General features: G+C 52.2%; 7 protein-coding genes across 7 annotated transcripts; 5 read left to right on the top strand and 2 right to left on the bottom strand.

Moving 5' to 3' along the window:
- Positions 1–423: 423 nt before the first annotated feature.
- EI97DRAFT_14650 (uncharacterized protein) lies at positions 424–4,218 on the bottom strand. The gene is made up of 2 exons (XM_033793240.1): positions 3,679–4,218; positions 424–3,627 (listed from the first exon to the last, which is right to left on the bottom strand). The coding sequence occupies exons 1-2, from the start codon at positions 4,017–4,019 to the stop codon at positions 870–872; spliced, it is 3,099 nt and encodes a 1,032-aa protein (XP_033658476.1). The 5' UTR covers positions 4,020–4,218; the 3' UTR covers positions 424–869.
- A 1,880-nt stretch (positions 4,219–6,098) lies between these two features.
- EI97DRAFT_14583 (uncharacterized protein) lies at positions 6,099–6,699 on the bottom strand. Its single transcript, XM_033793233.1, has one exon. It carries the CDS (start codon positions 6,586–6,588, stop codon positions 6,199–6,201), a length of 390 nt encoding a protein of 129 aa, XP_033658475.1. The 5' UTR covers positions 6,589–6,699; the 3' UTR covers positions 6,099–6,198.
- Positions 6,700–8,399, top strand: EI97DRAFT_14584 (uncharacterized protein). Its single transcript, XM_033793234.1, has 4 exons — positions 6,700–7,034; positions 7,087–7,238; positions 7,294–7,537; positions 7,599–8,399. Exons 1-4 carry the CDS (start codon positions 6,810–6,812, stop codon positions 8,109–8,111), a joined length of 1,134 nt encoding a protein of 377 aa, XP_033658474.1. The 5' UTR covers positions 6,700–6,809; the 3' UTR covers positions 8,112–8,399.
- A 551-nt stretch (positions 8,400–8,950) lies between these two features.
- On the top strand, positions 8,951–10,126 carry EI97DRAFT_14572 (2-nitropropane dioxygenase). Its single transcript, XM_033793229.1, has one exon. It carries the CDS (start codon positions 9,034–9,036, stop codon positions 10,075–10,077), a length of 1,044 nt encoding a protein of 347 aa, XP_033658473.1. The 5' UTR covers positions 8,951–9,033; the 3' UTR covers positions 10,078–10,126.
- Positions 10,127–10,629: 503 nt separating this feature from the next.
- Positions 10,630–13,866, top strand: EI97DRAFT_409286 (Pkinase-domain-containing protein; the record flags this gene model as incomplete). The annotated part of the gene is made up of 5 exons (XM_033796665.1): positions 10,630–10,727; positions 10,856–10,973; positions 11,024–11,171; positions 11,221–12,132; positions 12,178–13,866. 5 exons carry the CDS (start codon positions 10,630–10,632, stop codon positions 13,395–13,397), a joined length of 2,496 nt encoding a protein of 831 aa, XP_033658472.1. The 3' UTR covers positions 13,398–13,866.
- Positions 13,867–16,331: 2,465 nt separating this feature from the next.
- Positions 16,332–18,624, top strand: EI97DRAFT_14411 (general amino-acid permease-like protein GAP1). Its single transcript, XM_033793223.1, has 3 exons — positions 16,332–16,819; positions 16,883–17,090; positions 17,163–18,624. Exons 1-3 carry the CDS (start codon positions 16,519–16,521, stop codon positions 18,448–18,450), a joined length of 1,797 nt encoding a protein of 598 aa, XP_033658471.1. The 5' UTR covers positions 16,332–16,518; the 3' UTR covers positions 18,451–18,624.
- A 1,036-nt stretch (positions 18,625–19,660) lies between these two features.
- Positions 19,661–20,440, top strand: EI97DRAFT_472076 (uncharacterized protein; the record flags this gene model as incomplete). The annotated part of the gene is made up of 1 exon (XM_033801841.1): positions 19,661–20,440. The coding sequence occupies one exon, from the start codon at positions 19,661–19,663 to the stop codon at positions 20,117–20,119; it is 459 nt and encodes a 152-aa protein (XP_033658470.1). The 3' UTR covers positions 20,120–20,440.
- Positions 20,441–23,033: the final 2,593 nt, after the last annotated feature.

Raw genomic sequence — 23,033 nt, 5'->3', positions numbered from 1 at the left:
GAGCCGAGGAGGGGAGCTTCATGCCAAGGATTAAGAACATGTAGAACCGATCAATCAGTGCTTTGTATTATACCAGAAAGACTCTGTGAGAGTTTCAGAAAGGCTCTATAATCTGTGTTTTCAAGCTATCCAGTCTGCTTTAAGGGTGTGTATACATTTAGATGTTGTCTTCAACTCCTCGTAGATCTGGCATGTGCATTGCATGCTTAGCAACCATTAACAGTACATGTGATAACGGCGATGGTACAGTCGTGGACTTTTGCTTGGTCAAACGGCTCAATGGCGGGAAGTTCTGCAAGTCGCTTACCTTGTTTGAACGCTTTCTTCGTCCTTTGGAATAAAAAGATGTGCAACCAAGTTTAGTCTGCCAGAAGAAGGGTCTCGCTCACAGGCAGGTCTGTCATGATTACCACCGCGTCCTTACCTCCCAAACGCTTCAGGTTTCCCTTCAGCGTGGATGGCTCGACGGCATTGCTCTTGCGCATATCCCCATAGTGCTCACCAAAAAAAGTCAGAAGGCTAGGAGGTGAGGGGGGGACAGACCGTACAACCACGGGAGAAAGTGTTGCACGTCTGCGGATCTGTTCGACTGCGCTGGGACGAGAGAAGTCGAGAGAATGGTTGGCGCGCGTATATATAGGCTTGCTGGAGGCGGGACGGAGAAACGCCGTGCCGATGGTGAGGTGAAACGAAGTGGTGAATGTGAAGGAGTGAAAAAGGAAATACAAGATGGTTTCCCTTCCGCGCTCGACTCTATGACCCACCAATGCGTCCTGCCCATGCCGGAAATGCGAAAGTGGAGTATTTTACAATATTATACAGAATATAATGCAACACGATGGACGAAAAAGGGCCTCTAGGTATACTTACTATGCAGAAAGACCACCCATGCTGGACACCATCCCGAGATCTTGCACTTCCCATCCCTCTTTAGCATCTACCCAATCCCCCTTCTCGCCGAGAATAGCGACAGTGCTTTCAGAAGCACGCCGCACTAAGAACTGATCCGCAACTTCCTGGACTTGTTCCGCAGTGACGTCTAGCAAGCGCTCGCGTCTTGTCTGTAGCATATCGTCGGTGATACCAGAGAGGAATAGCCTCATGCCCTCCTGGCTAACGCTCTGAGGGGCGTCATACCCTTGAAATACGCTGAGCTTGGCCTCTTCCAGGTTCTGATGTGTCCATGAACGGTCACGCGCCCACTGTCCAGCTTCCTCCATGATTTTCATCGTGTTCTGCGGATTCGGGTCTCTGTAACTGTACATGCCAAACATGCCGCCGAGAGCACGGGAGTATGCTCCACCTCCATAAGCACCACCCTTTTCTCGGATTTCATGGTGCAAATGCTTGTGAGTCAGTAGCTGAGCGAGAATTTCCAGTGCTGGCCCTGCGGCGTCGACGTAAGGTACTGTGGGTACTGCTCTTGCGGAATAGTACACTTGATATGGCAGTGGAAAGAACGATTTCGCGTTGCGGGGAAAATCGGACGGCTTGGATGCCTGTGGATTCGTCGCGGAAGATGGCAGGCGTGCGAGGAAACGGCCGAGTGCTTCCTGATTCGCGGTAGAGCTCTCCTTCCCACAGGTCAGTGCAACGCGGAATTTGTGGCTATTCGCGATGGCGAAGGCCTGAATGCTCTTGAGCTTCCCGATAATGTCGTCAAGGGGTTCGCTCAGCGGCCTTTGTGCCAACTCAGTTGTGAACTTCACCTGAGACAGCCCCCCGGTTTGCTCATTGAGCCGGCCGACTGGTGTGAGACCAGCTTCCGCAAAGGTCCGAGCAAAGACGTGACCCGACTCAGCAATGGAGTTGACAGCGCCACTCGCTGAAGCCACGAGGAGCTCTCGAATCTTCTTGTCGGCCTCGGGACTGTCGAAGTCCGTTTCCATGACAATCATCTGCAGGAGGTCGTACATGTCGGGCACGTTCCGGTCAAGCGCATATCCACTGAATGCAAGACCCTCTTCGAACGTACTAAGCGACAAGGGTGACGGAGATGCATGATAGCCTACGGAAATACCACCGGTTTTCAGCTTGATGAGCTCCTCTAGCTGCTCCATTGTCTTGTCTTTCGTCCCCAGCCGCATGACGGCGCTAGTGAACAGCGGGATCAGTTTTCTGAGGTCGTTCGGAAGATCTTGCAGGCTGTGAACTGCACGGAAGTAGGTCAGCCCATTTGTTGGCGCTTCACGCCATTGGACTTTGACGTCTCCAATAGTTCCATGACGCAGTGGCTTCCTCTCCTTGATACGAGGAATATCCTTGACATGTACGGTTGGCAGACAGCTCGTGTCCTGGTTTCTCGCTTGTTCCTGGATTTCCAGAAGCTCAAGTTCGCGCTTCTCCAGATACTTCTGCGCTTCCTGCCCACTGGAAAAGCGCTTTTGAGTTTCCTTGATTTTCTCAGCTAAGCGGTGATTTTCCTCTTGTATTAACTCCTCGCTGTAAGTTTCCGATGGTTCCATTGTGAATGTTAGAGTGTTGTCGTTGAGGAGATACTTCTCGAGAAGCCCTTCTAGGTAGCCTCCTTGGGAATATAGTCTTTGAAAAGCATCCACAGTGTCTTGCCATGCAAGTGCTTCCATAGGGTCAACACCATTGAACCAACCCGGCTTCAATCTTTGCATCATGGTCATGCCGAACTGTGCCGTCTTGTGCTTCAGCGAGAGCTCCAGCTGGTGAAGTATACCGTCGACTTTGATCTTATCAAAACCCTTTTCCCGCACCTCAAGGAACGTCTTGAAAATGGCCTCCTTGACTTTAGGCACGTCTTCCGCCTTCACAGCGTTTACGCCGGCCGAAAAAACTCCGATCTTGCCAGCACTGTCATATCCGGTATTGGGACTAAAATCAGCCCCTAGGCCAGTTTCAATAAGGTTGCGGTATAGTGGGGATCCGTAGCCGTCCATCAACAGCGTACTTAGAACTCCGATAGAGAAGTTCTCCACAACGTTAGAGGTATCGCCCATTAGCCAGGTTACAGACGTTTTATGTTGACTATCCGCAGGAATCAAAGGGTCCACCGGACCTTGCACCGTAACATGCCTTGGACCATCCAACTTTATTGGCGTCTTGATATCATGGTCGACCACAATCTTGTCGAACCGGTTCAATCTGACATCCACTTCCTTCAGGTGCTCGTCCAGCGGGAAATTCCCATATGTAAGAAGTTTGGCATTGCTGGGATGGTAGTGGTCCGCATGGAATTTTCTCAATTGTTCCCAGGTCAGATCGGTAATCTTCTGCGGGTCGCCTCCTGAGTTATTGATAGCCGGGAAGAGATGGTCCTGAAACCTGATGTAGAACAGATAGCTTGCATCTGACATTTGACCTTTCATCTCATTGTACACGACACCCTTGAACACCAGTCGCTTCGCTTCCTCGTCACCCTCGGCCTGAACAGCCAAAGGATTCGTAGGACCAACCCGCCAACCCTCTTGCGCGAAATCACTCTCCTTGAGCAACGGGTGGAGCGTAGCGTCCATGTAAACCGACATGAGGTTCTTGAAGTCCTGGGCATTCGTTGTCGCGAACGGGTAGGTGGTATGATCGGACGAGGTGAAGGCGTTCATGAAGTTGGAGAGCGTCCGAGGAAGCATTTTGAAGAAAGGATCGCGAACCGGGTATCTAGAATATATCAGCTATCAAGATCAAGAACAGCTCAATTGTATAACCCACCTCTCGCTGCCGCATAATGTGGTATGTTCCAGGATATGTGGGACGCCGGTGTCGTCTGGGGGATTGGTCTTGAATCCAATGGAGAACACGTTGTTGGAATCATCGCGGGCAATGTGAAGGTACTCCGCGCCGGTCTTGTCATGTACAAGATGTAGGGCTGTCAGCTCAAGCTCTGGAACCTGCTTGACACGCTTGACGGTGAATCCATGGAGCTGCTCTCCGACTTTGGGTAAATCGGAGATTCCGGCCACTGCAGCATATCCGCGACGAGACCAGCATCGGGATGAGAGGCGAGGAACGCTTCCAGGCCTCTGAAGCTGCCACCGAGCGGAGCGCAGCATATTTTGTGATGGACACCTTAGGAGAAAGCCGGCGAGGGTCGCGACTATGTTCCTGAAATCTTGCGGCAATGACTGCCGCGGCGCCAGGCAAAGTATTGTAAATATACCAAAGTAGGCTAGCGGGGTCGTAACTAAGTATCAGAACAGCAACCTCCAACGCTCTAACCGAACCCAGCAGTATCTGGTATTCCCTTTCAATTTGTTAGCAACTTGCATATCCTAATGATAATGGACCTTTCCACGCCGTCCTTGCCGCTGCTGGCTCTGCTCCGGACCAAGTCGTGATCGGGAACGTCTTGGCTGCACAGGCGGAGCTTCATTCCTGCCGACGATGGGGGTGCGGCCCGGGGTGCAGCGACCGGAGTGAACGGGGTCTTTGCTCAGTTTGTACTGTGTAGATGACTATTCGGATCCAAAGAATGCAGACTCTACTAGGTGGATGTGGTGGGTATTTGGAGGATGCGTTTGCCAACGGGGAATTGAGCTATATGCCTGTTAGGGTACTAGGCGGATTGGATGGGATGCAGGAAGCGTGGAACTTCATGTTGCTTCATGAGGGCAAGGTGAGCGGGCAGCGACTTGCGATCACTCCGGGAGTTTAGGCATACTATTCCGTGATCATCGGAATTCATGTGTATACATTTGATGTGTGAACATGTTACTGTCATGTCAGCTCAATATTTCTACTACCTCTAAGTACCGCCTCGGTTCAGTCAGTTTGCACCATCCGCACTTTGGCAATCACTTACAGCTTGAAGTCAATAGTCTAGTCACGAGACGGATGGTTTCAGAGGCACGTCTCAGCTCTACAAGAGCAAGCAAATATGTTACGTTGAATGGTTCTCATATTCCAACTTCTCCGGAATGAGCAGGTAAGGGCACTTTATGCACTGTCATCTGTACTGATAGGACAGGAATGTCTGCTGAGTGAGGCGGCCGCGTGAGTACCCTAGGGTATTGCGTGGAGGGATGTCCTTGGAGCATTTACAATTTACGAATGGTTACGTGTAGAACAGTCGAAGTGGAGACGTGGATTAATGATTTGAGGTACAAGGGACGCTGGAAAGCTGTTCTGGGGCGCTTGCGCGATCTGCATCTTTAGAACTGGGCAAAGACTGTCGAATATGACTCTGGTGGTACTTGATTCATAAATGTTTCTCCCAACAGCCCGTGTAATTCTCCACCGGTGAACTCGACGCCTTCGTCTCTGCATGCCCTGATTGGCTATGGAATCCAAATAATGACCGCTTCAGAGGAGGTATCGATGCCTGAATGTTATTTGAGATTCTATCGGGCCATAGTCTGACTGTTTCTCCCGCTCCCCCTTCGTCAGCCTGAAGCAGCCGATGATGCTGACGGGTGATGGACCCAGCACGTACTGTTCGTCCTTGTATGAATTTCGGTTGATGCCCCGGTGGTGTTGTTTAATTATGCAGGTGTCTATTGCTCACGTGCGCACTGTCGAGGACATCGTCCACGCTGCCATCGAACTATCTCTCTATACTAAATATAGTACCTGTATTCATCATCTAGACTCTTATCGTTGGCATATAACTTATGGTTTGTAAAGTAAATAGCTTAAAAGCTACTCCGTATACGACCAAGGGTTTAGGTAACGGTACCTTGGGGGTAGGGGGTTCCGAACTTTAGGGAGTGATGTGGATTCATTAACAGCGGAGGACATCTTCTAATCTCTGATGATTGCGACTTGTAGAGGATTCAAACCAGCACTAGTTATATAGCAACAGCGTGACGAAGTTGGACGGGCAAAATGCGGAGCGTTGCGGTTTGGTGCGCCAAAGTCTGTGCGGGAAATCCTTGGCTATATTCAAGGCCGGCTTGGCGCAGCATAATGGGTACCAACGCCTGTGATCCCCTCACAGTCAACTCTCGCTGGAGACGCCGCATCTACCCATTTCTCCAAGAACACCATTATCTCTGCGCCTAGGCATTGCCGCTGGTTCATATCATCCACTTAGCCCGTCGGACCTAGGCAGTATCTCCGTCCAAGTCCCAACGTTCCGATTCTGCAGTGGTGCAGAAGAGCCTCCAAGCGTCAGACGACACCTTCGCCGCCGCCGTCCACTCGATATACCGTCTCGACTTCGCCCGGACACCCTGCCTGCGAATATTTACGGCTCGGTCTACCCGTAAACTTCAGTCGTGCCTCCTGGGAGCCTTAGGGAATGCTTAGGAGGTGTTCAAGGTCCCAAGGGTCTGAAGCGCCTCTCTGACTGGAAATACGTGACTGTGGTCCGGAATCGTCAGATTCGAACCATCGCACCACATTGGAATCGCAATCGCCGTAGAGACTCGACTCGCACCCAGCCGTGCCAATGTCCAGTGCCGCCGCCATGGCTCCCACGCCCGCTCCAGCACCCGCGTCTACTGCGAAGAAGGGCAAGGCAAAGAAGGTCACAGACCCGTCAGAGCAGCAGAAGCAGATCCAGGCGAAGATTGCGCAGCTGGAGCTGGATGCGGCCGGAGAGAAGGACCAGGAGCTTGAAATCGGTGGGTACATATTTGATTCCCTGGGTTTCACAATGGACGAGTGTGAGGGGAGAATCATGTTTTGATACAGGGTTGAGCGGGCACGAGTTTCTTAGAGAAGAGACTGTGTAAGCATGGTGGCTCTCTCATGTGCAATTTGTGCGCTTTGGAGCTCGTTTATGCCTCGTATTGGGACGAGTCCTGGAATTGACTTTTGCACCTATCAGAAACGGTCGCTAACTATGAGCAGAAAGGGAAGTTAAGAAGGCCAATCGAGAACTGTCGTCGCTCCTTTCGAATATGGAGACGCCCATGTCTCGCCTCGATGTCCTCCAGAAGAAGTACACCGAGCTTCTTCAGGAGATGAAGCGTACGGAACGTGACCACCAGAAGGCCAAGAAGCGTGGTGATCAGCTGCAGAAGGAGAAAGATGCGCAGCGGACTGAGCTCAACCGGGTCACGGCCATGAAAGACAAGCTTGAGAAGATATCGCGGGATTTCACCAAGGAGAATAAACGGCTGAAGGTTAGCTCCGCGCTTTTCTGATAGCTTCCGGACATATGTTGACGTGGCTTAGGATGAGCTTCACAAACTTGAGACGACCGAATCCAAGGCCCGCGAAGAGCTCCATGAACGCTTGGAAAGACTGGTAGCTGATGTTGACGACTGCATTGCGGCACAGAACCTCCCCGAACCGCAAGGCCCCGTCGACATGGAGTTGGACGAGTTGTATGTTTCATTTCTATGGAGCATTGCGCAGCATGGATCACTAATTCTGGTATAGATTTCGACAAAAGTTCAAGTCTCTCATTGATCAATACGAGTTGCGTGAACTGCAGTTCCATTCACTCCTTCGTACAAAAGAGCTCGAAATACAGTACCAGCAGGCGCGGTTGGAGCAACAGCGCAAGCAACATGAGATGGAGTCATCTAAATCGCACCAATTGACAAGACAAGTCTCGACCTTTTCGCAAACTGAGACGGAGCTTCGTACCCAGTTGAATATCTACGTTGAGAAGTTCAAACAGGTACGCCCTCCTGCATGCCTCTTCAGCTTACCGCACTATGGTTAATACTGACCAGATGCAGGTTGAGGACACCTTGAACAACTCCAATGATTTGTTCCTGACCTTCAGGAAGGAGATGGAAGAAATGTCCAAGAAGACCAAGCGCCTCGAAAAGGAAAACCAGCAGCTCACTCGCAACAAAGAGGTGACCAATCGCAACATAGGGGAGATGGTGGAGGAAAGAACGAGGATGCAGGAGGCGCTCGCGAAGAAGGACCGCGAAATCGAAGAGCAGCGGAAGAAGATCGTCCGATTGGAAACGCTCTGTCGCGGCATGCAAGCTCAGGGTCGTGGCCAAGTCCCGATGCAAGATCTAGAGGAAGATGAGGACATGACGGAGAGCGAATACGACTACGAGGACGAGGATGAGGAGGGTAGCTATGACGACGAGACAGAAGAGGAGTTGGAGCCCGAACCGGCACGTCGTCCATTTGGGCCCGTCCCTCCACCCCCGGCTCCGGAACAGAATATGGTAAACGGAAAAGCCAACGGTCATAGGCAAGCCAATGGCCAGGTCAACGGAGTCAAACGCTAGCAGCACGGGTGGATTGGGCTGGTCTATAGTCTATCGCTATAGGGACTACACCTCTCCAAACCCAGAACCGGAGCGGGTACAGGTGCGAAACATCGCAAGTCCCAATAGCAAGGCAACGGGTGCCTATGCCGTTTCGCATCATGTACATTACTCCCGTTTCTGATCAAGCAATGGCGTCCCGAGTACTGTTTGTTCAACTCCCTGACCTTAGACATATTGTTCTCGTCAGCTACATTGCTCAGTGCTCACTCCAGGAAGGAAGAACAAGCATTCACCGACTCCTGCTTGAGAAGACTGATATTATCGGCGTGTCAGAAGGCTTCCATTGGTAAGGATTGCGCTTGTAGGTTCATCGCTTTGATGGAAACTATGACAGACTTGTAGCGCAAGATAGAGAAGACGGGAAGCAGGCATAGAGCTTAGATCAGGGAGAGCGACCGAGCAACAAAGGTACTCTGGACCCATTCCCAGCTGCTAGAGTTGAGTATACGTCTGGGGTTTTGTCCACTCGCACTGTGGAAAACCGCACGCCAAGACCTGTCGTCCGGTATTGATTTCATTACTCGACTATATATATGCTCCCTCTACTGTGTATAAAATCTCTCCCTTCGGCGGACAAATTACCCTTAACAGGTTGGCGTCACGTGGTTCTCTTTCGACTCGATTTCCAGGCCATTTTGAGCAGAACCGAGGTCGACGGAGAATCCCCGCCAAGGAACCTGAACCCCTGCTCTACAACCACGTCCCATATTTAACATTACCTTCCCCAGCTTCACAATGGGCTCACTCCGGGAGCATTGTTGTTGGTCTCATCCGATCTTAGATCGACTTATCGTACTCTCCCCGCCGGCTACAGGAATACCATAGGCATTCTGCCATTGCATAGCTGAACAGCCATCGAGGAGACTCAACAGCGGCCGTCATGCCTCCTACCCTCGAAACACCGCTCAGCAAGCTGCTGGGTATCCAGTACCCCATCATCCTAGCCGGCATGGCCAGGACCTCTGGTGGGCCTCTCGCAGCGGCCGTCTCCAACGCCGGCGGTCTCGGTGTCATTGGCGGCCTCGGTTACACTCCCGAGCAACTCCAGTCCATTATCGATGAGCTCAAGGCACACCTCACGGACAAAAACCTCCCCTTCGGTGTCGACCTCGCACTCCCCCAGGTCGGGGGCTCGGCCCGCAAGACCAACCATGACTACACCCACGGCCAGCTCGACGAGCTCATCGAAGTCACGATTAGGAATGGCGCGAAGCTGTTCGTCAGTGCTGTTGGTGTGCCGCCTGCAAGAACTATCAAGAGGCTACATGAGGCGGGTATTTTGATCATGAACATGGTCGGGGCGCCTAAGCATGCTATCAAGGCTCTGGAGGCTGGTGTGGACATTGTCTGCGCTCAGGGCGGGGAGGGTGGTGGTCACACTGGCGACATCGCCAACAGCATCCTTATTCCCGCTGTCGTGGACGTTGCACGGAAGTACAAGAGCCCGCTTACCGGCCAGCCGGCCATGGTTGTCGCCGCAGGAGGTATCTACAATGGGAGAAGTCTTGCCAGCAGCTTGATGCAGGGCGCACAGGGTGTGTGGGTTGGTACGCGGTTCGTCGCCAGCGTGGAGGCGGGATGCTCGCAGCAGCACAAGGAGAATGTTGTCTCTGCAACCTTTACCGATACTGGACGGACCCTCGTTATCAGCGGCCGTCCTCTGCGGGTCAAGTTCAATGACTACATTCGGGACTGGGAGTCGCGGCCGGACGAGATCAAGAAGCTGACCGAGGCTGGAATTGTGCCATTGGCGAAGGACATGGATGATGGCAAGGACGTGGATATTCCGTTCCTCATGGGCCAGGTGTCGGGAGTGATTCAGGATATCAAGCCGGCGAAGCAGATTGTCGACGAGATGGTGCAGGAGGCGGTTGACATGCTGAAGCTTGGTCAGACTTATATCTCGTCGAGCGCGAAGTTGTAGTTTATTAATAACGGTTTTTGTACTCCGTATGTTTGAGGTGGGAAGGTGTTGGGAAGACGATATTTGAAGATACCAAGGAACACGACCTTCAACGTATTTATTCGCAAGCATTGAAATGTTCAGCCTGATATTCAACGAGTGAGGAATAATAATAATAATAATAATGGAGGCCCCTCTCCGAAATTTCCCAACTGAGACCTTGTCCGTCTGCATCTGGGGTTGTTCTTTTTTTGGTCTGATGCGGATCGCCGACATGGGGGGGTTCGGGCGTGCACCCAACCAGCTAGGCAAGCAGCTGTCTCTCCTGAGCACCGCCTTGCACAATTCACAGTAGCGCCCAGCACTCTTCGTATCGTGCGGTTGCATCCCGTTCCCCGTCTCCTCCCCTCAATTCCCTCGTCCCATCGTGCTCGAGGTGGCCTATCTTCCTCCGTCCCTAGTCCACCACCTTCTTATCGCAGGCCGCGGCAGCCTGTTGCGGAGCGTCGTCTGCCGTCAGAAGCTATTTATTCATGACGCCTCTCGGAACGGCACTTTGGAGCGCCGCGATCCATGCAGTCGAATCCCAGGGCTCAGGCTGAAGTGCAGGCCCAGCGGAAAAAAGTACGATTTCCCGTCTTGTTCCTCAGAGAAGGGCCTGCTCACTCCTTGTTGCGGCCTTGCAAATATGACGTGCACTGACTTTTGAGGGGTAGCTCGCGGACTCGTACAAGCAGCTTCTCGAGTAAGACGGCCGGTCGCCCTGCATTCGAGGACCTTTGCTAATGCTTACACGCAGTGAATTTGCGGCAGACGACTTGAAGACCGTGGGGAATTATGCGTTAGGAAGACTGATAGGAAAAGGCAGCTTTGGCAAGGTCTATTTGGCAAGCCACAAGCTCACCAATGGCTCCAAGGTGCGTCTCGGAGACCTAGGGACGGAAGCAGCATTTGACAGCATGATCAGGTAGTGCTCAAGTCGGCGAAGAAGGACGATGCCAACCTCGCGCGCGAAATCCACCACCACCGCCAATTCCTGCATCCACACATTGCTCGATTATACGAGGTTATAGTGACGGAGACCCTAGTATGGCTGGTCCTGGAATACTGCCCTGGTATGGACCCTCCCCGATGCAGAGGTGCCAGTCTACTAAGCAATTGTAGGGGACGAACTATATAACTACCTCCTCGAGAAGGGTGCGCTGGAACCTGCTAAGGTGCAGAAGATCTTCACCCAACTGGTCGGCGCCGTATCCTACGTTCACGGCAAGTCCTGCGTCCACCGCGATCTGAAACTCGAAAACATCCTCCTGGACAAATACGAGAATGTCAAGCTGGTCGATTTTGGGTTCACGAGGGAATACGAGGGCAAGTCGAGCTATTTGCAGACATGGTGTGGCACGGTATGCTACAGTGCGCCAGAGATGTTGAAAGGGGAGAAATATGCTGGAGAAAAAGTTGATGTGTGGAGTCTGGGGATCATCTTATACGCCCTTCTGGTCGGAGAATTGCCGTTCGATGACGATAACGAGAACGTCACGAAGACGAAAATCCTTAAGGAGGAGCCAAACTATCCAGAGAACTTCCCACCTCAGGCTAAGGACTTGTGCCAACAACTTCTGTCGAAGCGGCCCCTGCTACGCCCAACACTCGCCGACATCTTACAGCACCCATGGCTCGCAGAGCATGCGCCGAGGCAGCAGGAGATATTAAAGCTGCAGCAACCCGCGCCGTTTACGACGGATCTGGAAAAGGAAGTGCTACAACGGATGCGTGCTGCGGGCGTTGACATTGACATGGTCATTGAAAACGTGCTGGCGCAGCGCTGCGACTCTCTGGCTGGCTGGTGGGCGCTGCTGCTTGAGAAAGAGGAGCGCAAAGCGAGGCGAAGAGAGCGCAAGCGCAGAGAAAAGGAGGCGGAGGCTAAGAGTTTGAAGAGACTCAGTGCTGCCAGCAGTCGCTTGGATAAACTTGCCCCAACCATCAAGGAAACCGATGAGGAGGGTCTCCACTCGCCTTCGCTGGGCGAGCCGCCCAAGAGTCGAGGTAGAGCTCTCAAGCGGTCAAGCGCACACAGTATGTCGAACAACCTGATTCAACAACGTTCACTGACGTGCGAAGTGGGTACTCCAGATCTACCAAGATTAGCAGAATCGGGCTCAACCCCGGAACCTCCTCCTGAAACACCGCCTCCCCCCCTACAAAAAGATCATGTTCGCACCTCAGACTCTTTATCCCGTCCCCCCCCTCCACCCAAGGAGCTAGATAGAAGAAGATCAAGGAGTAGCATGCTCCAGATGGTCTCAAGCAATCCGGACCTCCTCCATCCGAATGGCTTCGTCCCTAAGCGTCGTCGAAAGTACCAGCCCGCCTTCATCAACCACCTTGCGAGCTTTAGGAATTGGATCAAGGAAACATCAAAAAGGGCGCGCTCGCCTAACACGAAAGCGAGCAGCAAAAAATCTCCCACTGTACCACAGCACAAATCTCCTGATCCGAATAGACGTGCCAGCACCGCCAGTCGTTCGCCAGGATTACCTCCTAACAACATCACCCCACCATCGACACAAATACCTGTCCGACCGAGAGTATCTACACATAACTCTGCAAATCGCCTTTCCGCTTCCCCGGCACCCCTCACCCCTCGTGGATCCTACCGTCGCTCATCTGGTGGCCTCCGAGGCCGCAAATCCACATCTTCATCTGTCTCCTCAATCCGCTCCATGCCACATCACCACCACACCCACTCCAAAGCCTCATCCACCTCCTCCGCCTCCCTCGCCTCACCCGCCGTCTCCGTGTCCGGCCACCACAAAACAAGGTCTCCGCACTCCTCCGTCAAAGTCCTTCCCGCCACGCCAACGTCGTCCTCCTTTCCCAGCAACATCCGCCTCGTCCGCGCTCCCCTAACCGAAGGCGGCGCAGCGTTCAGCAACCTGCCTCCTCCGTCCCCAGGCCTCATTTTCGCGAAGCGCAAAAGAAGTCCGTTTAAAGGTCCGATGCTTAGCGTGAATACTCACCATGGGAATCTGGGGTCGCCGAGCTCATCACGTTCTCGTGGGACAGAGGGGGTGGGGTCGAGGAGCCAGAGTGTCCAGGGAAGGAGGAGCGGGGAGATCATGGGGATTGCGGAGGAGGAAGAAGAGGAGGAGGAGGAGATGGAGGTGGAAGAGGTGGAGGAGTTTTCACCTGTGCTTGGCGGGGAGGAGGAGGAGGTGGTTGAGCAGGAGGGGGAGGGGACGAAGAAGGAGAAGTTGGGGCCGGAGTTGCTACCGGGCATTACGCTTAAGGTTCCGCCGGTGAAGATTGAGAGGGGAGAAGGTGGGAAAGACGGGGAGTAGGGATGAGAGGGTCGTGTTGTAAGATTGGGAGATTATTTTCGCTTCTTTTTTTTCTCGCTGTGGTTTTCCGATGCAATGATTGCATTATGTTCTGTAGGTTTGGGAGCTTGTTTGCTGCATAGAGGGGTTTTTGGGGCTTTTGGCAATGGGGGTTTGTCCTTGTTTCCTTCTCTTCCTCCTTGTTATCATCTACTCGTTCGCTCGTTCACGATTTCGTTATCTATTTGTATATCTTCTATTCCTCGTCGTCGTCTTTCTTCACAATATTCTTGTTGATGGTTCTACTCATAGACCTCTTCTTTTCTTTTTTCTTATGTTGCTTCTACGTACGTACATATCTATTCTTGTCTTCGACACGTTGTTGCACAAGCGGTTGTCGCTTGCTAGGGTTGGTTGTATGGATAGATAAAGAAGTGGGGAGGAGATGGATAATAAGTAGTATGGACAGTATATATACGATGGATTATCCAATTGGTCCTTCAATCCATGGAAAGACGGTGCGACTCTCCTCGGCCTCTTTATCGAACTCTATCAATGGCGAAATATGCGGTTCTGATGACTTTGTGCGGACGTTTACACCGCCTTAGCACATGTACTGTGCTACAACATGAGCCTCCTCTCGCGATCGTCACTACATATATAATACGCCCTCTGATCTTCCAATCCTGAAACCGAACAAGTGTGACACCAAAGGCCCGAGGAAGGGGCACTCTTCAGCTACCTAGCTACATAGTATGCTGTGCACACTGCGGGCACACTAAAGGCACGAGCGATGCGGTGTGGCTTACGCGCATGCGCGAATTGAAGACGTTGCTTGAGGGTTTTCTGTCGTGGAATATCCCGTGTATCACTGCGAGATCAACACATCCCGTAGTGAATGTTCCGAGCGCTAGGAAGTCTTTGAAAGCTGAGAGCTAAGAGCTGCTTGCCCTGCTTGGCCGTCAACTCCGATATCTACAAACTTCAACAATACATGGAAATGTTTCGATGTTTCTCGCACGACTTCGCCCGAGGCATCTTTAAGCGTGACACCTGCACCTCTCAACATCTCATCACTCTTAGGGACAGTCAGGCGGCCAGCTCCTGAATCCTCAAGTCTGTTCTTCAAACGTTCGCCTGCGGGCAGTACGGAGGCACATGCCCGTCTAGGAAAAGGTGCCAGGCGGGCCCCACGAAACTCTCAAATCCCAACCACAATGATCCACAACAACAATAATAGCACACGAGTCGGGACTATTGCTAATGGGGCTGGACCTGAAAAGCGTACCTGAGGCCCTGAAGCCTGTAGTCTGCGGTGTAACTGAGTTGCATTAACTTATAAAGGGCCCCTTCAATTGGAACCGTGATGTGGGTGGGAGAACGCGTGTTCGGGTCAGGTCCGCCCCTTGGGAAAGTTCCGGAACAGCCAGCATGCTGTGCCTGTGTTACGGTCGGTTGGATCAATCATTTCAATCATTCGATTCGCGACTGCAGCGGCCCTGCAGCACGATGGGAAGAGACTGGAGTTCGGTTGGATGAAAAAGGTGCAGATGTTCATATTGCTAATTACTCGGGGTGCTGCGGCGAGGGGGTAATTTCGAGGCGCTTGTTCGCTGGGAGGGTTTACAATGTTATTGGGAAGCTGTAAGGGTACGCGCGACGTACGCGTGCGGCGTAGAGGGAGTAGATATTGGGTGGTGTTGGGATTGAGAAGATGAGTGCATAGGGGTTGACGGAGAGAATAGATTGGGGGGTGGGTTAGAGCGAGATTGGGAGTGTTGCTTGTGCCTCGTAAGCAGGGCTGGGACGAAGCGGTGCTTACTGTGGATAGAGGGAAAGGGTGGTTAGTAAGTTCCCCTTCGCTCTCTTCGAACACTGTGTACACACAAAATGAGCGGCTGGGCGATTTAATTCCTAGGCTGCTCGACTTGACGTCTTTCACGAATACAGCAGCGATCACGGAGGCACAAAGCTCGTATTAGTGCTATTGGCTAGCGAAAGAGAGTTGGACATCTTGTTTCCGAAGGCCCGACTCGAACTCAAGGTCGCGCTCGTCCAGTCAGTGCGCGCCGTGGCGTTTTCTAGAAATGCACTGGAATGATTGGTCTAACGACAGTTCCCTTCTCCAACGGGGCACAAGGCGCCACACACGACACACACGACTCGACCCGAGGGAGGGGCCTGGGCGTGATATCGAGGTGATGACGGAAGGCTGGGATGTGGGTGAATGGAGTCCGGCACCGGGACGAACGGAAAAACCATCAGTGGAACGCAACGCAGCGTATTGCAATTCAAACCTAGAATCCAAGTAGGTATCGCGAGAAGAATGATGTCTGGATTAGCTTCATGGAGAAGGACCGACCTCCTCAAGGCGATTGATTTTAGCATGCAGTCCGGCTATGTCCACCCCGCTGCTTCGGGAGCCAGCCGGCGAAGAGGGTCCTCCAGTAGCCCACCAACAAGCTCACGCGCTGGGCGTTGGGTCAGCCATGCGCTCTTCGTCCCACAACACTTATCGCCAGGACTCCCCGCCTAGTACTGTCACACCAGTCGGCACTGGCTTCTTCAGCGTCAGTGACATCGTCTCCGCGTTCTCCCATTCTCTGCCTTTACGTTGTTGTTACAGTATTGTCTCTACTCCCGTACGGAGGTACTTGATAATTCACTGTTGGAACCGTGCCGCCATCGTCCCCTGCATCAGTCGCTTGACCGCGGCAATATCATCAATCAAGAATAAACGCACCGGTATCAGCTTCGCCGCGCGATAGATAGCACGACCCTGGCCAGCCCTCTTCCGCAACAGACTTCGGGCCTGGGTATGCCATCCCTGCGTTGGGCGTTCGTGTTAAAATAGAGTCCGGGCCCACTCCCATCCAACCTCTGGGTTTACGACATCAGACACCTCTTGCCCTCATTCTTGGGCCCCACGTCGCTTTTCGCTGCGCAGATTGACACAGACGACACCCTCTCGAACCCAAAGACTCACGAACGACGTAGCCTTACTTTCCAGCACTTTGGAATTGCAGCGACGCCCGCGCCCCGCATAATTTCGCAGTGACTCGTCAAGGAACGACCGAACGAACTGACTTTGATTCGGTCACCGTGAAGCTCTGTTCGTGCGCGCCCCGCGCTTACCATCAACATGGCGGTCGAAGACTTCGACATGGACGAGTACGGGGCGGAGAAGAACTTTGGCCGCGGGTCGCATGCAAGTTCGGCGGGGTATTATGGAGAGACGTCGATTCACAGAGACACGCTCGGAAGGAGGGTGCTGGAAAGCTTCAAAAGAGATCCGCATCAGAATATGACGCCGAAGGGGTCACTGGGCGCGGATGGGAAGGTGTTCGATGTTGAGACCGCGGCACAGAACACGGCGTCATCGCCGCTGGCACGGCGGTTGAAGGGCCGACATTTGCAGATGATAGCGATAGGGGGTTCAATAGGTGCGTGCGCCGTCGCTGGGGTCGAGACACTTGCGGGAACCCTTCACTAACGTTGGTCCCAAGGAACTGGTCTCTTCGTTGCATCCGGTCAAGCGCTGGCAAACGGTGGACCCGGAAGTCTCGTGATATCCTACTGTCTGGTGGGCATCATGATGTACTGCACAGTGCACGCTCTGGGCGAGATGGCCGTCCTTTTCCCCGTCGCAGGATCCTTCTCCGCATACTCAACACGGTTTATAGATCCGGCGTGGGGCTTTGCTATGGGTTGGAAGTGAGTTGCCGTTCCCGCTTCCCCTACCCTACCCAGGGTTGCCGAAGACCACATGACTGACATGTACCACAGCTATGCGTTGCAATGGCTGGTCGTGTTACCTTTGGAAATTGTTGCCGCGACCTTCACCATCGAGTACTGGACACATGATAAGGGTCTATCCAACAATGGCTTTGTAGCCATGTTTTTGATCCTCATCATCATCATCAATCTTTTCGGCGTCAGGGGCTATGGCGAAGCCGAGTTCATACTGGCCATCATCAAAATCACCGCCATCATCGGCTTCATCATCCTGGGCGTCATCATCAACGTAGGAGGTGGACCCAATGGAGGGTACATCGGCGGCAAGTACTGGACTGATCCGGGAGCCTTCAATCACGGCTTCAAAGGCCTCTGCAGCACCTTCGTCAACGCCGCCTTTGCTTTCTCCGGTACCGAACTCATTGGGCTCGCAGCCGCCGAAACTGCCAACCCTCGCAAATCGCTCCCTACCGCCGTGAAGCAAGTCTTCTGGCGCATCACCCTCTTCTACATTGTCTCCCTCACCCTAATTGGAGTCCTTGTCCCATACACGGACCCCATGCTTCTCGCCTCAGGAACCGAGGGTGCCTATACCGTCGCCTCGCCCTTCGTCATCGCCATCAAAAATGCCGGCATCGAGGGTCTCCCCTCCGTTTTCAACGCAGTGATCATGCTCGCCGTCCTCAGCGTCGGCAACTCGGCCGTGTACGGCTCCAGCCGCACCCTCGCCGCCCTGGCCGAACAAAACCAGGCCCCTCGCTTCCTAGCATACATCGACCGACAAGGCCGACCCCTCGCTGCCATCGCCGTCGCCTCGACACTCGGGCTCCTTGCGTTCCTCGCCGGCGGTCCCAGGGATAGACAAGAAGAGGCTTTCACGTGGATGCTAGCACTGTCTTCCCTCAGTGCGGTATTCACCTGGGCCAGCATCTGCTTCGCCCACATCCGCTTCCGCAAAGGCTGGAAACTGCAAGGCCACTCCCTCTCCGAACTCGCCTTCCGCTCTCAACCGGGCCTCCTGGGCTCCTACGTCGGCTTCACCTTCAATATCGTCGTCCTCGTGGCGCAGTTCTGGGTTGCCTGCGCGCCCATCGGGTACCGCGAGATGACGACCGCGGAGATTGTCAGATATTTCTTCAGCATCTACCTTGCGTTGCCCGTCACGGGGACGTTTTACATCGTGTACAAGATTTGGTTCCGCACCAAGTGGGTGCGGAGTTACAATATGGATCTGCATACGGGGATCCGGGAGTTGAATGTGCAGCAGTTGATTGAGGAGGAGAGGGAGGAGAGGAGGGCGTGGCCGGCTTGGAAGAAGGTGTATAAGTTTTTCTGCTGAACATTTTTCTTTTCTTTTCTATACTTATCGCGGTAAACTTGGCGTCTTCATTGGGAAGGGGATATCTTATGTCCTATTGTGTATTGTGCGGTTGGGGAAGCGAGTTGCGTTTTGCAGATATTTATGTCTCTGCTTTATACCTTTGTTTTCTGGCGAGCGGGTATATTGGGTTTGGAATGGAAGGTCTGGGTGGGTTGGGGGGAGGAGAAAGAAGAAGAATGGGGATTGAGGGAGGTGGATGTATATCAAACGACCCAGGCGGCACTGCAAGAGCGATGCGCAGCCTTATGTACTCACGATTTCCTTTGGGTAGATGGATGACGAGCGAAAGACTTGAGGTCTCGCACTTAGCCACTCAAAGGGCATGAGAATCGATATACCAGTGACAGTTCACTCTTTCCAAGGTTCTCTGTTTTTGAACTGCACGAACACTGATGATGTTTCCTTCAAAGTACCCTCTGCAACATGACGGAACCTGTCTGACGCATAATAAGTCAATATGGCCTCCTTTGATAGAGACGCAGCAACCATGAATCCTCACATGCATTTCCACTCCGTAAATATCTCCGCTCCGCAACCCTCATCAACCCCATCACCAAGAGCCAAACTTCTTGGCACAACCCCACCCCTTCTTCGACGCAGGGATCCCGTCAGCAGCCAGCCCGCCCCAACCGTGCCAACCACATCCCAAAGAAGCGGTGAAAAGTGATTGGCTGCTCCACAAGTTCGCAGCGACCCCCAGCCTCCTCAATCTCAACACAAATTCGCCTCCACTATTCCGTACTGTTGCTTTGCTTTGGGTTTACCGTCTCTTTCTACGTGCATATGTTTCTTGGAGTTATCGTATACGGTCAATCGCACTGGTTATTATTTTTTCTGCAGTGAAGGAGATTGAGGAGTGAGGATAAGAGGTGGTGTTGCGCAGCAGCGCGAAGAGCCTCGTTCGTGAAGGGCTGAAGGAAGAGCTGTGCATAGTTGACACGGCGCTCTTCACTCCAATAAGTGGCATTAGCTCAGTCAAAGGCACGAAGATAAAGGAGCAATAAGACGACCAACCCGACGACGCAATTTGAGCGATTCCGTCCAAGCCAGCACGAGGCGCATACCCTACCATAAACAACAACCCGAACATTCCACCCTTCCCGAAGAAAAGCATTCCTTTCGCTCCCCAAGAACCCTTCCACACAGACCCCATCCTCCACGATAAATAATGGGCTGGTTCACGCGCTCCCGCTCCGACTCGTCCCCCTCCCGCCGTTACGCCCGCTCCTCCGCCGGCAGCGTCTTCTCCTCGTCCTCCTCCCGACATCACAGCTCCACATCGCGCTACAAGCGCAGCCCGCGAGAAGGCTACATCCAGTATTTATACCAGAAACTGCGGCACCTGCTGCGGAAACTGTGGCGGTATTGTCGGGCGCACCCCTTCAAGGTGTTCTTCATGGTCATCATGCCGCTGATTAGTGGCGGCATGTTGCATAAGGTTGCGAAGAGGTTTGGGGTGGATTTGCCGGGGGGAGGAGCGGGGAAGAGGGTTGGCGGAGGGGGTGGAGGGTATTATGGAAGTGAGGGGTATGGGAGGGAGGAAGGGGAGGGGGGAGGGTTGGAGAAGTTGGCGAGTGGGATTGGGGGGTTGGCGAGTGTGGCTAAGATGGCGCAGGCGTTTATGTAGGGGTGGGGGATGTCTAGGAGGGCTTTGGGATGGGGACGAGGAGTGATGCGGGTTTGCATGGAAGAAGTATATGGATATGTTCTGGAAGTGCGAGAGGATACGCTTGGGAAGGAGGGGATGATGACGTGTTGGTTGATATCCGCTACTGGATTCTATGTTTATGACTGGGCGGCCATGAGATATGGTTTGAGTTTCCTAGATGTTCCGTTTCGCAAGATACAAGTCATGGTTTTGACTTTATTTTCGCGAGATGTTGCTTTTTAAGTAAATGACTTAACCAAGACTTAACCAAGTATGTGATTGATCATATTTACAGGACGCATTGTCTTGTGAAGCGATAAAACTCCCGCGTGCACGAGGATGTGTGAATATCATGTACTTCACCATCCCTCACTGAATGCTGGAGGGTTCCGTTCAGTGTCGATTTGAGCTTTGCGAATTGTAATGCAATCTCGTGGTGATCCTGCTACTGTGCAATCTGATAGTTAGAACGATATCATAGATAACACTACAGATCCATCTCAGATTACCTACTTTCGTACAAGAAGATAATCTTGTCCTGTTCCTGCGATGCCCACTTCTGCCACGGGACCAGGCTATCGCCAATAAAGGCCGTACAGTGAGGGTTCTCCATGGCTCCTTAACGCCAACCATGGTTGTCTGAATTTGGCCCATAGAATTCACTTCCTATGTGTCTTTGTGCTTGTACGCCGCCGTTTCTAACCCGAACCCGAGATAAGGCGCAACCAGCACATCTCTGCTGGCCGCAATGGGGGCACACCGGAGTTCTAATGGTAATAGGCGAGTATCCGCAACAGCACTGCGGGAAGAGCCATGCATTAGACCCCAGGGGCGAAGTCCCGGAGATGCAAATGACTTACGCATCGCCACACATAACCATACTTTTTCTTCACCTGGGTTCCCCTTTCAGTCGGAACGTATGCTCCAGCTGTGAAAGGATGCAGACTGCCTTACCATTCTGTATGATCGATTTCGAGTGTAGACTCTCTTCAAGATTGGTGTAGGTTTTCACTGCTTCAGGAACACAAGGTCAACAAATGATGTTCGACCAGTCACTTTGATAATGACTCTCACTCTTTGCCAGGAAAGGCTAATGACAATATAGACAAAACCAACATTAGGCCGGATATCAACATTGTAGTATGTCGTCAGTTTTCACCTTCGGGATCCTGATGACCAGCATTAGTTAGTAGGTATAACTAGGTCCAGTTGTCGTACCTTCTCAGCAGTGTTTTCGTTCATTGCCTTTAAAGGGAGGCAGTAATGACTCCGCTAAACTGGGAGCACTATCCCACTGTAGCCTATATCAAAGAGCAGCCCTTTCAGCAGTATATGCATCTAGATATTCCACTTCAAGTACTTAGAGTCTCAGTAAAATGAAGTTTCACACAAAGTTGGGATTATAAGTGTAATGAAACCCTATATGCGGCGCACAACCATCATGAGATATAGAGACTTCTTTTGCGTCAGGTGCCCAGGTGCCCATGGCCAGAGAACTTTGTTTCGCGGCTTATTCACTTCAATCTTTCGATTACTGGTTTTTAGTCGTTTCCTGGTGCCCATTGTCCAATCAACTTCTCATATTCTAGTTTTTAGTTCAATTAGTTTTTAACCCACCGATATCGTGGTTGGTGTCAGTAGCCGTTCTTGCTCTGCGTTGAATGTAAGGGAAGTCCACGTAAACCCTAGAGTTCAAAGTCTCATAGGTGTCTACACATTGACTGTTCGCATTCTCTTCGGTGTCTATGGAGCGCATGGATGTTCATGATGCTGCAGGCTTGCTGTTCTTCTCGCATATACCTACGTGCCTCGATATTCTTAGATATTTGCTCATGCGGAGAGCAACGAGTCAGTTAATTTTCCTTAGAGTTGTGTCAAGAGTACCACTACTGCGTTTTCCTCCTGAAGAAAACTGCTCGAAGGGGCAAGCCACCTACTCAATACTGTAGTACCTTGGACAACCTCAATCGAAGACCAGTACAACAATGAAATTTCCAGGAAGCAATTGTGCGTTTGAGGCCGCTTGCCTTTGATTGATATATGAGCCGCACTATACAACCGCATCATCCGTCTATGACGCCTTCGTCCGGGAGTCGGATCTAACGGCGTTGATGCGATACCAGGGTAGGTGGCAGTTTTGCTGCTTTGGTCCAATGCATGAGCTTGTGGTTCCAAAACGGAACTTGTGGGAATCCTTCTATTGGCATTTCTAATCTTTGTCTCGCGTTATCACTCTGAACGGAACCTTCCTGAAAAAGACCAACAATATTCATCCTTTCGAGACTTCTATTGGATGCGCCCCGACGTTAAGCTCCCTTTTCTTTGTTGTATGTTTGTCGTCTTCCCTGAATTGTCATGCAAGGTAGCGGCAATGGTGCGCCGGTCCCTAACCTCAAACATACATCTGATGCGTGTTAACGTGTCATGATCACACCGTAGACCGATACCGGCACTTTCCTCTCGTCACATTGCCCCGCATAGCGTTTGTACAACGTGTTCACGAACTGATACCCGTCCTGTTGAAGTTATCTACGAACTATATGGGGAGGCGTGGGTTCCTTTAAGCGAAAAAGGCACCACAAACTGCGAGGCGGGGCTGACAAATCCCACCTCCACGTCCACGTCAGTTGAAGAAGCTAAGCAATTATTTCTCTCCCCGTTGGGGAATTTCTTGACCACGTATATACATTTCGGAAACACTGGGAAGATACTACGAGTACTACGCCATCTGCGCCATTCCGCAAGGCAGGTAACACCATTGTGATACCCTAGGGTACGTTGATCGTCGCAGGAAAAACCTGCCTCCAGGAGCAACTAATCCATCTCTTAACCATTGATATTTTATGCATTGAAGAATACAAGGTTCTCACCGCTTTAAATCGTAACTCCGACA

Source organism: Westerdykella ornata (assembly GCF_010094085.1).
Source record: "Westerdykella ornata strain CBS 379.55 unplaced genomic scaffold EI97scaffold_1, whole genome shotgun sequence".
Lineage (NCBI taxonomy): Eukaryota > Fungi > Ascomycota > Dothideomycetes > Pleosporales > Sporormiaceae > Westerdykella > Westerdykella ornata.
This window is presented reverse-complemented; position numbering and strand designations above follow the sequence as displayed.

Bases quoted from the DNA above. Each gene is read 5' to 3' on its own strand.
- EI97DRAFT_14583 (XM_033793233.1), bottom strand. From the start codon at position 6,588: ATGATTCTCCCCTCACACTCGTCCATTGTGAAACCCAGGGAATCAAAT.
- EI97DRAFT_14411 (XM_033793223.1), top strand. From the start codon at position 16,519: ATGGCGGTCGAAGACTTCGACATGGACGAGTACGGGGCGGAGAAGAAC. The intron at 16,820-16,882 runs GTGCGTGCGCCG...GTTGGTCCCAAG, and splicing joins AGCGATAGGGGGTTCAATAG to GAACTGGTCTCTTCGTTGCA. The intron at 17,091-17,162 runs GTGAGTTGCCGT...CATGTACCACAG, and splicing joins GGCTTTGCTATGGGTTGGAA to CTATGCGTTGCAATGGCTGG.
- EI97DRAFT_14584 (XM_033793234.1), top strand. From the start codon at position 6,810: ATGGAGACGCCCATGTCTCGCCTCGATGTCCTCCAGAAGAAGTACACC. The intron at 7,035-7,086 runs GTTAGCTCCGCG...GACGTGGCTTAG, and splicing joins AGGAGAATAAACGGCTGAAG to GATGAGCTTCACAAACTTGA. The intron at 7,239-7,293 runs GTATGTTTCATT...ATTCTGGTATAG, and splicing joins GACATGGAGTTGGACGAGTT to ATTTCGACAAAAGTTCAAGT.
- EI97DRAFT_14650 (XM_033793240.1), bottom strand. From the start codon at position 4,019: ATGCTGCGCTCCGCTCGGTGGCAGCTTCAGAGGCCTGGAAGCGTTCCT. The intron at 3,628-3,678 runs GTGGGTTATACA...GATATATTCTAG, and splicing joins ACATTATGCGGCAGCGAGAG to ATACCCGGTTCGCGATCCTT.
- EI97DRAFT_14572 (XM_033793229.1), top strand. From the start codon at position 9,034: ATGCCTCCTACCCTCGAAACACCGCTCAGCAAGCTGCTGGGTATCCAG.